Below are 16,678 nucleotides of genomic sequence, written 5' to 3' on the forward strand. Positions count from 1 at the left end.
AACCAAAAAAATGATCTTTACAATGTGAAAAAAAATATATACACCAAAGATGTTGGTTTGTTCAAAAACCCTTTTCTAACGCACATGTGAATGAGAGTAAAATGTTTTCTACTCAACAATGTGTGGCTTCTTCTTTCAATGCTCAATAGCAATTTTTGTAGTAAGCTGATGTTTACAGTGACAATGGGGGTTACTAAAGGCAAATCCACTTTGCACTACAAGTGCACTTTCAGTGCAGTTTCATGTGCACTTTTAAGTGTTGGAGTGCAAAGTGTATTTGCCTTTAGTAAATAACTCCCACAGTGCTTTATAATTTGCCACAATCACGCCATTTTCATGACTCCACAAAATTCATTCATGGTGCTGAAAATGATGAATATTTTTGTCAGTAATGCATTACATACATTAACAAAAACAAGGTGTGTGTAGCAGACCCACAACATAATAATAGTTCGCTGAAGAAGAGATTGTTACCTCATGCATCAAATAACTTACATTTGCACTATTGAAGAAAATGTACAAAAAGAAAAGCCCATTGGAGAACCTAGGAGACAGCTAAAAGAAACCCAGGCAGTAAATCAAAGGAAATATTCTTTCAGTTTAAGTTCAATAATTGTTGATAAAATGTTTCTTAAACTGTTTCTGGCATATCAATAGCCCCCCTACCCGCAAAGTACTCGACATACTTCTGTCCGACTGGCGCTTTGGGGGGGCAAGCCAGGATGGCCAGCTTCAAGCGCCATCAGGGTTTCTTCTTGAAGTCCGGCCTCAGGCCCAACTGAGGCCACATAGTTCATTGAATTACTCCTTAAATAGTTGTGTAGAATGCAGAGTGCAAGGATTATATGGTTAGGTTTATATTCCGCCATGTTGATTGACGTAAGGAATAGGTGATAGCGGCTGGCCATTATCCTGAAAACATTCTCCACCTCTCTTCTGGCTCTGGCCAGATGGTAGTTATAAACCCTCTGGTCTGGGGTGAGGGTCCTAATGGCTTCAAAACGGTCGGCTGGTCAGAACGAACTAACAGAAAGCACTGAAAAACAGAAAACCAGAGCTGAAAATCAGAAATGAGCGGACAAGAACGCACTGAAAAACCAATACGTAATAAATACGAACCCACAAGCACAAACCGAAGAGCAGTAACGATCGGAAAAGCAGGAGGCTGAAAAGCGCGAATCGTCTGTCACCAAACTTCTACTAACACGAGATTAGCAGAAGGATCCCAAAGGATGGCGCACTTGGTATTGAACTTCCTCTTTCTAGTGCCGTCGTACGCGTTGTATGTCACTGCGTTCTTGACATTCGGAATTTCCGATCAACTTTGTGTGACCGTGTGTATGCAAGACAAGTTTAAGCCAACATCCGTCAGAAAAAATCCATGGATTTTGTTGTCGGAATGTGCGATCGTGTGTGTACGAGGCATTACAGTCCTGCCTTGATGCAGGACTTAGCTACAACATCCTTAAGGTCCAAGTGTCAGTGCTTTCAGCCCTTACGGATACCTCATGTTCAAGGGAGTCTCTAGTGATTAGATTCCTCAGAGCAGGAATCAAGATCATCCGCCAATCCACTCCTTTTAAAAAAAAAAAAAAAAAAGCATTGGTCTTGAGAGGGTTGCTGAAGGCACCCTTCTTCCCAGATGCAGAAAGTTAGTCATGGAATCTCACCTTGAAGACTGTATTTTTGACAGCCTTAGTCTCAGCTAGGCGAATCTCTCAGACATTGCTTCCTTTTGATGCAGGGAACCATTCTGCATCTTCTTCCCGGATAGTGTGATATTACGGCCTTCCCCAAATTTTCTCCCTAAAGTCTCATTGGAATTCCATTTTAATTGGGAATCAGTCCTGCCGGCCTTTTCACCTTCTCCGGCATACAGGGAAAAGCCTAGATGGTGTAACCTAGAGATGAAGTCTCTTCTCCAAACATACTTTGTCAGAACTGAGCCATTCTGGAAGATGGATACTCTCTTTATATTTTCAAAGGGTCCTCAGATGGGCATGCCAGCCCCCCAAGAGTCATCTCTACATGGATAGTGAAAACCATCCAATCAGCTTACTCTCTAGAAGGCCTCCCACCTCCTTAGGAGATCCACAAGGGCAGTTTCATCCTCATGGGCAGCTTGGTCCAAAGTTTAGGCAGACGTAGTTTGTAAGGCATCAAGCTGGAAGTCACCTAATACCTTCATAACGCACTATAAGCTGGATGTGGTGTCCTCCCGATATGCTCAGATGGGAGCTTCTGTATTGTCTAATGCCCTGTCAAGATATTAAATTTTTTCTGTAGCAGCACCTGGTATCTATATTTTGTTCTTCCCTCCCTGGGATTGGCTAGTTAAATCCCACAGTGATGGCATGAAGCCGAGCCAGGAAAACGGAAAATTGTTAGCAAATACCTTAATTTTCCTTTCCTGGCTTGGCATCATGCCAGCACATTCCCTCCCTGGTCTGTCGCAAGCTCTTTACGAGAACACCTGCACCAGGTCCTGCCTGCCTTTTATAATACTATTCAAGAAGGTCCCATAGGGGGTCAAGGGGATGGAGTTGACCCTCAGTGATGGCATGACGCCGAGCCAGGAAAGGAAAATTACAGTAAGTATTTGGTAACAATTTTACGTTATAGTGAAAAATGAGCAGAGGGGAATGTTTTGGAAAAAATAGCTTATAAAAGCGAATTCCCATAAACTGCTGCACGATACAAGCTGCTAAGAGCATTTTTTATGCTTTTTCTGACAGATGTTCTGCCATTTTTTCAGCCTTCTAGTATGCATGGACCCTCAGAGGAAAAGAGGGACAAACTCCTTTTTCAACTGTGGATATTATTTTCTGGACTTTGTTGATGCCCTTACCAGCTCATTGCAATTGGTGGTTTTAATAAAATGCTGCACAGTCACCCAATTGAAGCCCACTGAAGACAATTCTTCTGACTTTAGGTTCTGCTGGCATTTGACTATAGGTTCTGCTGGCATTTGGTTAGCAGGCAGAGCCTGCATGAACTCCTGGACTGTCCAACTAGGGTGGTCACTTCTACCTTGTCCTGGTCCTAGTCACAGAATGCTTCCCCTAGGCATAAACACAAAAAACAAGCAAATGGCGCATTTTTGAGATCCCCTGCTACTCCACAAATAAAACCAATGAATGTCACTTAAATAGTATAGTCCAAACATCTAAAATCCTTGGTGGCAATAAAAAAGTCCAAGTATGAGTCTATGCATTGCTGATTGCATTCTACACATATCCAAGGCTGCTCTTCTAAAGAGTGACGTGATCTCTGAAAAAAGCAAATAGGACAGCAGAGGGCGCCAGACTAAATGCAGTAGCATAAAACATTTTATTGGATAGACAACTGGCAACTCACATTTGGTGTGTCATACAAGGCACATCTCCATGTGTTAGTAACCCACTCCGATGTAATCTGCTGTCAGTAGGGTGAGAGGACACTATGCATGCAGCTAACAGGATGATCCGTTGCTATGTGTACACTAGGAAGTCCCATGAACCAAGCTGGAATGCAAAATAACGCTGTACCGTATGCGACGTCACCATCATCAGAACCGGAAGCAGATGGGTGTGGTTTACGTGTTTCAAAGCTCTTAGGGTTCTTTACCAGACCATGTAGTGCCATGGAGATGGTGTACATTTATACCCACTGTGGGCTGAGCCAGCTTAGAGTCACAGCTATTAACCCAATGTGTACTGGTGAAGAACTAGGGTTACCGCAACATAATATACCATTAACCCTTAGCTAAAGAGGGTTAAAGTGGCTTGATAGAAAGCTAATGGGCAAATGACAAAAAACTAATAACTGAAAATAAGCGGTAACTATATTGGCACCAATATGATGTAATCTTGGTGGAGGCAGCCATCCTGCTTTCCTAATATACCAGGCTGTCTCCTTGCCCAAAATAAAGCAAGAAAGGGTGTGTAGGAAATGGGAGGTTCAGCTTCATCAGAACAGAATGCAACTTGCCCAAATGCTTCACAGGAGGACTAAAATCACAGGAACAAGATTAAAGGTAAAATTACATGATTTGCCCGCCTTTGGATAATTGGTAGCTGACATCTGCTAAGTAAGGGAATCTTGTACTTGACCCCAAGACCATCAAATTCGGGATCCCCATATAAAGCCACATTTAGGAGCTGTACAATAGGAACTTTGACCAGGGGAGGGGCAGACGCAAGGGCAAAAGAAAAAAGACTCATGTTGGTTACGGTGAGCAGCAAGGACAGGGAAAAGAATGCGGGCAGTTGGGTGGGGTTTAAACTTATTGGGTTGTCAGCCTTATGAGGCAAGAGGTGGCAGAGCTTACCCATGAGTATGCTGGTACCATTGTGCCAGGAAAGTAAGTGGTGTGGTGAGAAACTGCCAAATGCAGCCTCGGTGGGGTTCAGTCCTTAGGGCCCACAAGACCCAATGTTTGGCTTTGCCACTGTGCATTGCTTTTTTTTTTTAGCAAGAATCACCTCTCCTAACTAAAGCTGAACTCCAGATATGATCTTAATTGCATACTTACACTGGTCCAGCAAGGGCCAAATATGCATATCTCATACCTAAGGAAATGCTGTGGAAGCTGACAATTACTGTAGTAGCCGGCGCTACTACCATGAATGAAGCAATCTTCCCAGTTTTGTGCCAAGCGGTTGCCCCACTGTACACTGCCCACAGGGGGGGGTCATTCCCTCGGCACTGCTGCCATTTACAAAACACCTTGGATTTTTTTTTAAATAGTCTGTTTGGGTGAGGTGGATGGAAGATGCGATGATGTCATAATCTTCACCTCATACCATTCAGAGAAAGCTTTGTTCTTGTTGTCTAATCAAGAATTTCCAAAATCCCAGTTTTAATGGAATACTATCCTTACATTGTTTACATTTTAAAGCAAAACTGTGGCCATGTATTCACACAGCAGTAAATAAACTTTACCACAAACCCACACTGACCTCTGTAGCTGCCGGAAATGTGGAGCAGTTAACTCTTACATTTCACAGCAAAAACAGTGAAGTTGTTAAAGTTGAGTCTCAGCACTCTGCTGTCTCCAAACTTCCGGAGGCCGGCTTTACACCTATAGGTTGTGGTAATTCATCCATCTTTGGGGAAACCATCGCTCACTAAAGCAATGCATGGTAATGTCCTATCATGTTTTGTAGTGCTCTGGGTTGGCAAAATTGTGCAGGTCTGATTATAGGTCTGTTGTGGGCTTCCTTAATATATGATATAACGTGCATACTTTAATGTACCCCATTGGACCACACAGGTGTAAATGGGGCCGTAAGATAAATGAAAGTGTTTTTGCTGTAAAATTTGAGGACGAATTGCTTCTCAGTGCATACAGCTACATAAGTTAGTAATTATTTTCTGCTTATTACAAAGAAGTTCATTTGAATATCCATAGACTGGCAGAGTTCTACTTTTTTTGTCCTAATAAGAGCTTTCGTTCTGTATTGTATTGTATTTAGTACATGTACTGGTATAGTTTTAGATGTGTGCTCACAGCCAAGAAAAACCTTTAACTTTTGATGTAGTAAGATTTATAAATGTTTTTATTCAGTGTTTGACTTTATTGAACACCATTATTTTTTTTTTTGTTTCTCACATCTTCTCCCCTCAAAACAGGTTTGCAACAAGTTTTTTTCCTTTTGATGTACATTTCCTTTGTAGATGGCCAGGATTTGTGAACACATAGAAATCAATGTCACCCTTTTTGGAAAAAATATGTCATTAAATATAGGGAAAAACATTTGCTGTAGAGAAAGGAAAACAAAAACACAGCTCAGAGATCGGGCTACAGAAAATGCCCAGTGCATTTCACATTTTATCCTTCAATGCCATCAGAAAACTGGCAGAGTAGTGCATTTAAAGTGGTGTAAATTTAACAGTGTGGCTCATTCCTGGGAGTTGTTTCCCCAAGATCATGTACAGAAAAAACTCCTTAAATTAGTAAAAAAAATATGTTCAGAATAAATCCAGTAGTATTTCCCATTGAAAAACAAATCAGTTCAAGTATGTTCAGCCTCAGTTCTCTCAGAAGAGCAAAATAGTTGGTAAATCTACTAAAATATCCATTTATTTAAAAGCAGTTCAAGGTAGCAGCTTTGTCCACAAAGTAAACCAGCAGTGGTGAAAAGGACAGTTCAGCAGCTTTAACTGCTGCACAGATGAAATAAATTCCTGGGCGGAAAATAAGATTATAGCACTTCAGCTATAATAATTCCTCTCTTTGGTTTTTGTTTTTGTGAGAGGCTTGTCCATTACGCAAAGAACCATTCTGAGGCCGGAGCAGTTTTCCCTTCTCTCGATCTGACCAGGTGTAAGCATTGTCATCGCTGTCTATCTCAGATTCAGAATGCATCAAACTTGTATTTTGAACTGGAGATTTCATTTTTATGCCTGTTGAGGTAAAAAAAAAAGAAGAAAAGGTTAAATGGTTTGACCAAAAGCAAAGAATATAAACTATCTTGTTGGTTCCCTGCAGTAAAACGTACATATAGACATAAAACAAAACAAATGAAATTATACAGCAATATAATTAAAGTGCACCCAAAGTATCCTGGTCCAATGCTGACACTGCAGTAGGAAAAATAAAAACACTTGCTACTTCTAGGCCTATAAAATAGTTACTGATATTCAATCCTTGCTTCTAACACTGAGGCATTGTACACACGATACGAAAATCAGAAGGGAAAATTTGTAAGACGAGCTGTCTGCAGATTTTCAGGTCTTTAGTACGGTGCTTTCGACAGATTTGACTTTTTCGTCAGACAAAAGCTGGATATGCAGACTATAACATTTTTGTCGGATGTGAACTCAACATCTGATTTTTGGATGGTCCATACAGAAATCATCACAAAAAAGTTGAAAGTACAAACACGCATGCTCGGAATCAAAGAACGAGCCGACAGAGTTTGATCTTGTAAACTACCGTTCGTAATCTAGAATTACCATTCGTGAAGCAACAGCTGATGAAATGTCGAAATGCAGCGCACATTCTCATCTTCTTTAATGGCATAATAATGAAGCTGCTTTGCTGGTGATACTGATGTAGTTATGCCAAACATATATTAAATGGCATTTGTTTTGTACGATCTGAAAATCGCGAATCAACGCTCACCAAAATTCTACTAACTTCTACTAACACGAAATTAGCATAAGGGGCCCAAAGGGTGGCGCTTGAGAAATTAACTTCCTCTTTATACTCTTAGTACGTCACCACGTTTGTGTTTGTCAAACGACAATTTGCGGATAGTTAGTATGCTAGACAAAATCCTGCACACATGCACACATTTGACAAAAATCAGACGCTCAGTCATCCAACAATTGAACCGTGTGTACAAGGCCTTAGACTGGCCATACATTATACAAATTTCTTGTACAACTTTCCTTTAGATTTACCAAAACCATATAATATGAGGTCAAACCTAAACACTTTCAATTAGTATACAATCAGACAGGCCCTTGCATTACATAGTCAAAGGATTAATCTAAAGGAAATTAAATAGGAAAATTGTATAATGTATGGCCAGCCTTAAATAGCTGTGAGCAATGAATATATTTATAACCATCAAAGTGTTAAAAAATGAACATGCTTCCTAGCATTTTATGTTCAACCAAGCCTTAAAATACTGTAACTGTTACTACTTTAACCAGTTGCCGACCGCCACACGAACATATACGTCCTCAGAGCGGCACGGGCAGGCAAAAGGACTTACAGGTACGTCCTTGCCTGCCCGCGGGTGGGGGGTCCGATCGGACCCCCCCCCGGTGCCTGCGGCGGTCGGCAAATCTCCCCCGGCGATCGGTGGTGAGGGGGAGGCCATCCATTCGTGGCCCCCCCCTCGCGATCGCTCCCAGCCAATGGGATCATTTCCCTGCCTCTGTATTGTACACAGAGGCAGAGGAAATTATGTCATCTCTCCTCGGCATTTTCCGTTCCGGCGCCGAGGAGAGAAGACTGTAATGTGAGTGCACAACACACACACACACAGTAGAACATGCCAGGCACACAAAACACCCTGATCCCCCCCCGATCCCCCCCCCAATCACCCCCCCCCCCCGTCACAAACTGACACCAAGCAGGTTTTTTTTTTTTTTCTCTGATTACTGTATTGGTGTCAGTTTGTGACAGTTACAGTGTTAGGTCAGTTAGGGTTAGCCCCCTTTAGGTCTAGGGTACCCCCCTAACCCCCCCTAATAAAGTTTTAACCCCTTGATCACCCCCTGTCACCAGTGTCGCTAAGCGATCATTTTTCTGATCGCTGCATTAGTGTCGCTGGTGACGATAGCTAGGGAAGTAAATATTTAGGTTCGCTGTCAGCGTTTTATAGCGACAGGGACCCCCATATACTACCTAATAAATGTTTTAACCCCTTGATTGCCCCCTAGTTAACCCTTTCACCACTGATCACCGTATAACCGTTGCGGGTGACACTGGATAGTTTGTTTATTTTTTATAGTGTCAGGGCACCCGTCGTTTATTACCGAATAAAGATTTAGCCCCCTGATCGCCCGGCGGTGATATGCGTCGCCCCCAGGCAGCGTCAGATTAGCGCCAGTACCGCTAACACCCACGCACGCAGCATACGCTTCCCTTAGTGGTATAGTACCTGAACGCATCAATATCTGATCCGATCAGATCTATACTAGCGTCCCCAGCAGTTTAGGGTTCCCAAAAACGCAGTGTTAGCGGGATCAGCCCAGATACCTGCTAGCACCTGCGTTTTGCCCCTCCACCCGGCCCAGCCCAGCCCACCCAAGTGCAGTATCGATCGATCACTGTCACTTACAAAACACTAAACACATAACTGCAGCGTTCGCAGAGTCAGGCCTGATCCCTGCGATCGCTAACAGTTTTTTTGGTAGCGTTTTGGTGAACTGGCAAGCACCAGCGGCCTAGTACACCTCGGTCGTAGTCAAACCAGCACTGCAGTAACACTTGGTGACGTGGCGAGTCCCATAAGTGCAGTTCAAGCTGGTGAGGTGGCAAGCACAAGTAGTGTCCCGCTGCCACCAAGAAGAAGACAAACACAGGCCTGTCGTGCCCATAATGCCCTTCCTGCTGCATTCGCCAATCCTAATTGGGAACCCACCACTTCTGCAGCGCCCGTACTTCCCCCATTCACATCCCCAACCAAATGCAGTCGGCTGCATGAGAGGCATTTTCTTTATGTCCTCCCGAGTACCCCTACCCAACCTACCCAACGAACCCCCCCAAAAAAGATGTCGTGTCTGCAGCAAGCGCGGATATAGGCGTGACACCCGCTATTATTGTCCCTCCTGTCCTGACAATCCTGGTTTTTGCATTGGTGAATGTTTTGAACGCTACCATTCACTAGTTGAGTATTAGCGTCGGGTACAGCATTGCACAGACTAGGCACACTTTCAGAGGGTCTCCCAAGATGCCATCGCATTTTGAGAGACCCGAACCTGGAACCGGTTACAGTTATAAAAGTTACAGTTACAAAAAAAGTGTAAAAAAAAAAACACAAACAAAAATATAAAATAAAAAATAATAGTTGTCGTTTTATTGTTCTCTCTCTCTCTCTATTCTCTCTATTGTTCTGCTCTTTTTTACTGTATTCTATTCTGCAATGTTTTATTGTTATTATGTTTTATCATGTTTGCTTTTCAGGTATGCAATTTTTTATACTTTACCGTTTACTGTGCTTTATTGTTAACCATTTTTTTGTCTTCAGGTACGCCATTCACGACTTTGAGTGGTTATACCAGAATGATGCTTGCAGGTTTAGGTATCATATTGGTATCATTCTTTTCAGCCAGCGGTCGGCTTTCATGTAAAAGCAATCCTAGTGGCTAATTAGCCTCTAGACTGCTTTTACAAGCAGTGGGAGAGAATGCCCCCCCCCACCGTCTTCCATGTTTTTCTCTGGCTCTCCTGTCTCAACAGGGAACCTGAGAATGCAGCCGGTGATTCAGCCAGCTGACCATAGAGCTGATCAGAGACCAGAGTGGCTCCAAACATCTCTATGGCCTAAGAAACCGGAAGCTACGAGCATTTTATGACTTAGATTTCGCCGGATTTAAATAGCGCCATTGGGAAATTGGGGAAGCATTTTATCACACCGATCTTGGTGTGGTCAGATGCTTTGAGGGCAGAGGAGAAATCTAGGGTCTAATAGACCCCAATTTTTTCAAAAAAGAGTACCTGTCACTACCTATTGCTATCATAGGGGATATTTACATTCCCTGAGATAACAATAAAAATGATTAAAAAAAAAAAATGAAAGGAACAGTTTAAAATAAGATAAAAAAGCAAAAAAATAATAAAGAAAAAAAAAAAAAAAAAAAAAAAAAAAAAAAAAGCACCCCTGTCCCCCCTGCTAACGCTAAGGCGAACGCAAGCGTTGGTCTGGCGTCAAATGTAAACAGCAATTGCACCATGCATGTGAGGTATCACCGCGACGGTCAGATCGAGGGCAGTAATTTTAGCAGTAGACCTCCTCTGTAAATCTAAAGTGGTAACCTGTAAAGGCTTTTAAAGGCTTTTAAAAATGTATATATTTTGTTGCCACTGCATGTTTGTGCGCAATTTTAAAGCATGTCATGTTTGGTATCCATGTACTCGGCCTAAGATCATCTTTTTTATTTCATCAAACATTTGGGCAATATAGTGTGTTTTAGTGCATTAAAATTTAAAAAAGTGTGTTTTTTCCCCAAAAAATGCGTTTGAAAAGTCGCTGCACAAATATTGTGTGAAAAAAAAAATGAAACACCCACCATTTTAATCTGTAGGGCATTTGCTTTAAAAAAATATATAATGTTTGGGGGTTCAAAGTAATTTTCTTGCAAAAAAAAAAAATTTTTTCATGTAATCAAAAAGTGTCAGAAAGGGCTTTGTCTTCAAGTGGTTAGAAGAGTGGGTGATGTGTGACATAAGCTTCTAAATGTTGTGCATAAAATGCCAGGACAGTTCAAAACCCCCCCAAATGACCCCATTTTGGAAAGTAGACACCCCAAGCTATTTGATGAGAGGCATGTCGAGTCCATGGAATATTTTATATTGTGACACAAGTTGCGGGAAAGAGACAAATTTTTTTTTTTTGCACAAAGTTGTCACTAAATGATATATTGCTCAAACATGCCATGGGGATATGTGAAATTACACCCCAAAATACATTCTGTTGCTTCTCCTGAGTATGGGGATACCACATGTGTGGGACTTTTTGGGAGCCTAGCCGCGCACGGGACCCCGAAAACCAAGCACCGCCTTCAGGCTTTCTAAGGGCGTAAATTTTTGATTTCACTCTTCACTGCCTATCACAGTTTCGGAGGCCATGGAATGCCCAGGTGGCACAAACCCCCCCAAATGACCCCATTTTGGAAAGTAGACACCCCAAGCTATTTGCTGAGCGGTATAGTGAGTATTTTGCAGACCTCACTTTTTGTCACAAAGTTTTGAAAATTAAAAAAAGAAAAAAAACATTTTTTTTCTTGTTTTTCTTCATTTTCAAAAACAAATGAGAGCTGCAAAATACTCACCATGCCTCTCAGCAAATAGCTTGGGGTGTCTACTTTCCAAAATGGGGTCATTTGGGGGGGGTTTGTGCCACCTGGGCATTCCATGGCCTCCGAAACTGTGATAGGCAGTGAAGAGTGAAATCAAAAATTTACACCCTTAGAAATCCTGAAGGCGGTGATTGGTTTTCGGGGCCCTGTACGCGGCTAGGCTCCTAAAAAGTCCCACACATGTGGTATCCCCATACTCAGGAGAAGCAGCTAAATGTATTTTGGGGTGCAATTCCACATATGCCCATGGCCTGTGTGAGCAATATATCATTTAGTGACAACTTTGTGCAAAAAAAAAAAAAAATTGTCACTTTCCCGCAACTTGTGTCAAAATATAAAATATTCCATGGACTCAACATGCCTCTCAGCAAATAGCTTGGGGTGTCTACTTTCCAAAATGGGGTCATTTGGGGGGGTTTTGTGCCATCTGGGCATTTTATGGCCTTCAAAACTGTGATAGGTAGTGAGGAGTAAAATCAAAAATGTACGCCCTTAGAAATCCTGAAGGCGGTGCTTGGTTTTCGGGGCCCCGTACGCGGCTAGGCTCCCAAAAAGTCCCACACATGTGGTATCCCCATACTCAGGAGAAGCAGCTAAATGTATTTTGGGGTGCAATTCGACATATGCCCATGGCCTGTGTGAGCAATATATCATTTAGTGACAACTTTTTGTAATTTTTTTTTTTTGGCATTATTCAATCACTTGGGACAAACAAAATGATTATTCAATGGGCTCAACATGCCTCTCAGCAATTTCCTTGGGGTGTCTACTTTCCAAAATGGGGTCATTTGTGGGGGTTTTGTACTGCCCTGCCATTTTAGCACCTCAAGAAACGACATAGGCAGTCATAAATTAAAGGCTGTGTAAATTCCAGAAAATGTACCCTAGTTTGTAGGTGCTATAACTTTTGCGCAAACCAATAAATATATACTTATTGACATTTCTTTTACCAAAGACATGTGGCCGAATACATTTTGGCCTAAATGTATGACTAAAATTGAGTTTATTGGATTTTTTTTAGAACAAAAAGTAGAAAATATCAGTTTTTTTCAAAATTTTCGGTCTTTTTCCGTGTATAACGCAAAAAATAAAAACGGCAGAGGTGATCAAATACCATCAAACGAAATCTCTATTTGTGGGAAGAAAAGGACGCAAATTTAGTTTGGGTACAGCATTGCATGACCGCGCAATTAGCAGTTAAAGCGACGCAGTGCCAAATTGTAAAAAGTGCTCTGGTCAGGAAGGGGGTAAATCCTTCCGGGGCTGAAGTGGTTAATAACTATTGTAGAATGAAGTACAGTTGTTATGAAGGCAGGCCACACATAGTTAGAATCTCGGCCGGTTCAGCAGGAAATGGCAGAGATGTGAACCGTGTATGGGCAGGCTAAATGTAACAATTGATCGATTGATCAATTTGGGAATCAAGCTAATTTCTTTCCTGCAACCTGTGGTTGCAGGAAAGAAATCTGCTATGTGTTTTTCTGGCCTAATACCTGTTGGCTATAAGATGATAATGAGGTACTATGAAAGAACTTCTGATTCTTAAAATGTTTACGGGCAGCATATATATTCGCCTAGCGACCGCCCCACATACATATACTGCAGCAGAGTGGCTGCTGTGCGCAGGTTCGTGTATCTGATATGTAATCAGTGCTTCCGGATGAGGAGCGCGCCCGCCGCCCCGGCTGTGCTGTAATTTATTACATCACAAGCTGATCAGCGGGTGCTGGCCAATGACTGATCGCCGGGATCTACCGATAGGTTTTGTCGTTCATGGAAGAGAGCTCTGTGTTGTAAACACAGAGCTTTGTTCCCCCGACAAAGCAGAGAAAAAAACAAGATCGCTTAGTAAAAGCAGCACATATTACACGCATTGTTAGGCACACAGTTAACCCCTTGATCGCTCCTAGATGGTAACCTCTTCCCAGCCAGTGTCATTAGTACAGTGACCGTGTATAATATTTATTTTTATTTTATTTATTTCAGTTACTTATATAGCGCCATCAATTTACGCAGCGCTTTACATATACATTGTACATTCACATCAGTCCCTACCCTCAAGGAGCTTACAATCTAAGGTCCCTAACACACATTCATACATACTAGGGACAATTTAGACAGGATCCAATTAACCTACCAGCATGTCTTTGGAGTGTGGGAGGAAACCGGAGTACCCGGAGGAAACCCACGCAGGCACAGGGAGAACATGCAAACTCCAGGCAGGTTGTGTATTAGCACTGATCACTGTATTAGTGTCACTATTGCTGTCCAAGTCAGTTAGTGTACCACCCAGCCAGCGTCTGACAGTGTCAGATTTCCCGCCACACTATCACAGTCCCACTATAAGTCACTGATTACCGCCATTACTAGTAAAACAAAAAAAATATACAAATTCCAGTATATATACCATAATATGTAGCTGCTATAACTGTCATGCAAACCAAATAATATACACTTATTGGGATTTTTGTTTTTTACCAAAGACATGTAGCAGAGTACAGTTTGGACTAAATTCATGAGGAAATTAGATTTTTTTTTTTTTAATGTATTGGATTTGTTTTATAGCAGAAAGTAAAAAATATTGTTTTGTATTTTTCCAAATTTTCAGTCTTTTATCGTTTACAGCCCCCCCCCAAAAAAACAGTGGTGATCAAATACCACCAAGACAAAGATCTATTTGTGTGAAAAAATGATATAAATTTAATTTGCGTACAGTGAGGCATGGCATTGCAATTGTCAGAGTAGCACAGCAAAAAATAGCCAGGTCATATATGGGGTAAAACCTTTCGGAGGGCGAGTGGATATTCAATAAAGGACCAAGATTTAACAGGTTTATACAGCTCTGCTGCTATCCTGAATAAAAATAATTTCTTCTGTTATAGGGAGAAAATATAGAAAGATTCTTTATTTTAAGTGGAAGACATTGGGCATACTGCTCACGCAAAAAGCATCTTTATCTAAGTACACATGCTGTGAAAAGGTCATCTAGCTCAGTGTTTATTAACACTGTTTAGATGTGAAATAGAGATATTCAAAGTAACCACTTGTAAACCCTATAGTTTACCCTAATCAGTCCTAATTAACTCCTTGTTCCCCTTATCCTGTCAACTATTATTTTCTTGCTTTTTTATTATCCATTAATATTTGAAAAAAAACATTTTTTATTTGTTATGTTTGTTAATTTTCTTTAGTGTCACGTGTAAAAAAAAAAAAAAAGGGGAGAGCATAATTAAACTAAGACCCCATACACACTATTAGATTTTCTGCAGATTTTTGTCTTCAGATTTACCAAAACCATGTAGTGCAAGGGCCTGCCTGATTGCATTCAAATTGAAACTCTTAAGGTTTGACCTCATATTATATGGTTTTGGTAAACCTGAAGACAAAAATCTGCAGAAAATCTAATAGTGTGTATGGGGTCTAAAAGTGCTTTATTGCCTTGTACCAGAATCATAATGTTGTTGTCATTTTAAACAAGACAAATTGCATAGTAAAATGTATAGTTTTTATCTATAGTAACACTTTTTTTAAGCACTGTTCGAAAAACATTGTTTTTTTTTTAGTGTTATTATATTTTTTTGTCTAAGTATTGCATACAAAAAAATGTTTTTGCAAGGCAATATCACAAAAAGAAAGCCTTGTTTGTCCCTAAAAAAACAATACATACATTACTTTATTATCTTAAAGTAAGTATTGACAAAGTTACTGCCGAATGAACAGGTCTATCACAGAAACCTGAAAACTGCTCTGGTCCATAGGGGGTGTACTGGTGTGACAGCTGAAGTGGTTATAAAAAAAGGGTAGGGGATAGTGGAAGAAGAGTTTCTATTTTTCGTAGTCTTCTGTATTAGGCTTTGTCCCCACCCGTTCCTGCAGCTGCAATCACCCGCACAGAAAAACGCATTTGTGCTAATGCTAATGGCACTCACACACACTGGAGATCACAGCAGCTGCTTCCCACACCGGGAACCATGCAGGCTGCATTTTATAATTTGGAGCAGGGACCTTTTCCCTGCATTTTCAAGAAAATAAATGGGCCACTATGCCCACGCAATGTGAACCAGGCCTTAAAAACTGAACTAAAGTTCTGCTGTTCAAGACAGCGAGCAGGCAGGCAGGCTCTTGTTTGCAATGTCTTTTCTGCAATAAGATGCATCTGTACTTCTAAAAGCAAAAAAAAGAGTAGCGGCGAGTTCAAAATGCCCACATAAAAAAATCCTATATATTGTAAATAAAATAAAGTGATATACAGTTGTGCTCATAAGTTTATATACCCTGGCAGAATTTATGATTTCTTGGCCATTTTTCAGAGAATATGAATGATAACATGAAAACATTTCTTTCACTCATGGTTAGTGTTTGGCTGAAGCCATTTATTAACAATCAACTGTGTTTACTCTTTTTAAATCATAATCACAACAGAAACTACCCAAATGAACCCGATGAAAAGTTTACATACCCTGGTGATTTTGGCCTGATAACATGCACACAAGTTGACACAAAGGGGTTTGAATGGCTATTAAAAGGTAACCATTCTCACCTGTGATCTGTTTGTGATCTGTTTGCTTGTAAACAGATGTGTGTGTATAAAAAAAGGCCAATAAGTTTCTGGACTCCTGACAGACCCTTGCTTCTTTCATCCAGTGCTGCACTGACGTTTCTGGATTCTGAGTCATGGGGAAAGCAAAAGAATTGTCAAAGGATCTGCGGGAAAATGTAGTTGAACTGTATAAAACAGGAAAGGGATATAAAAAGATATTCAAGGAATTGAGAATGCCAATCAGCGGTGTTCAAGCTCTAATCAAGAAGTGGAAAATGAGGGGTTCTGTTGAAACCAAACCACGGTCAGGTAGACCAACTAAAATTTCAGCCACAACTGCCAGGAAAATTGTTCGGGATGCAAAGAAAAACCCACAAATAACTTCAGGTGAAATACAGGACTCTCTGAAAACATGTGGTGTGGCTGTTTCAAGATGCACAATAAGGAGGCACTTGAAGAAAGATGGGCTGCATGGTCGAGTCACCAGAAGAAAGCCATTACTACGCAAATACCACAAAGTATCCCGCTTACAATACGCCAAACAGCACAGAGACAAGCTTCAAACCTTCTGGCACAAAGTCATTTGGAGTGATGAGACCAAAATTTAGCTTTTTGGTC

The 16,678-nt window shown here is 41.1% G+C and overlaps 1 protein-coding gene across 1 annotated transcript in view; it reads right to left on the minus strand.

Moving 5' to 3' along the window:
* Window positions 1-5,511: 5,511 nt before the first annotated feature.
* KIAA0319L (KIAA0319 like) overlaps window positions 5,512-16,678 on the minus strand; it is a 163,062-nt gene continuing 151,895 nt past the window's right edge. Inside the window, exon 22 of the mRNA XM_073615590.1 lies at window positions 5,512-6,387. Within this exon, the coding sequence (XP_073471691.1) occupies window positions 6,200-6,387 (188 nt within the window). The 3' untranslated portion in view covers window positions 5,512-6,199. The remainder of the gene's footprint in view (window positions 6,388-16,678) is intronic.

This window comes from Aquarana catesbeiana, linkage group LG02 (genome assembly GCF_042186555.1).
Source record: "Aquarana catesbeiana isolate 2022-GZ linkage group LG02, ASM4218655v1, whole genome shotgun sequence".
Lineage (NCBI taxonomy): Eukaryota > Metazoa > Chordata > Amphibia > Anura > Ranidae > Aquarana > Aquarana catesbeiana.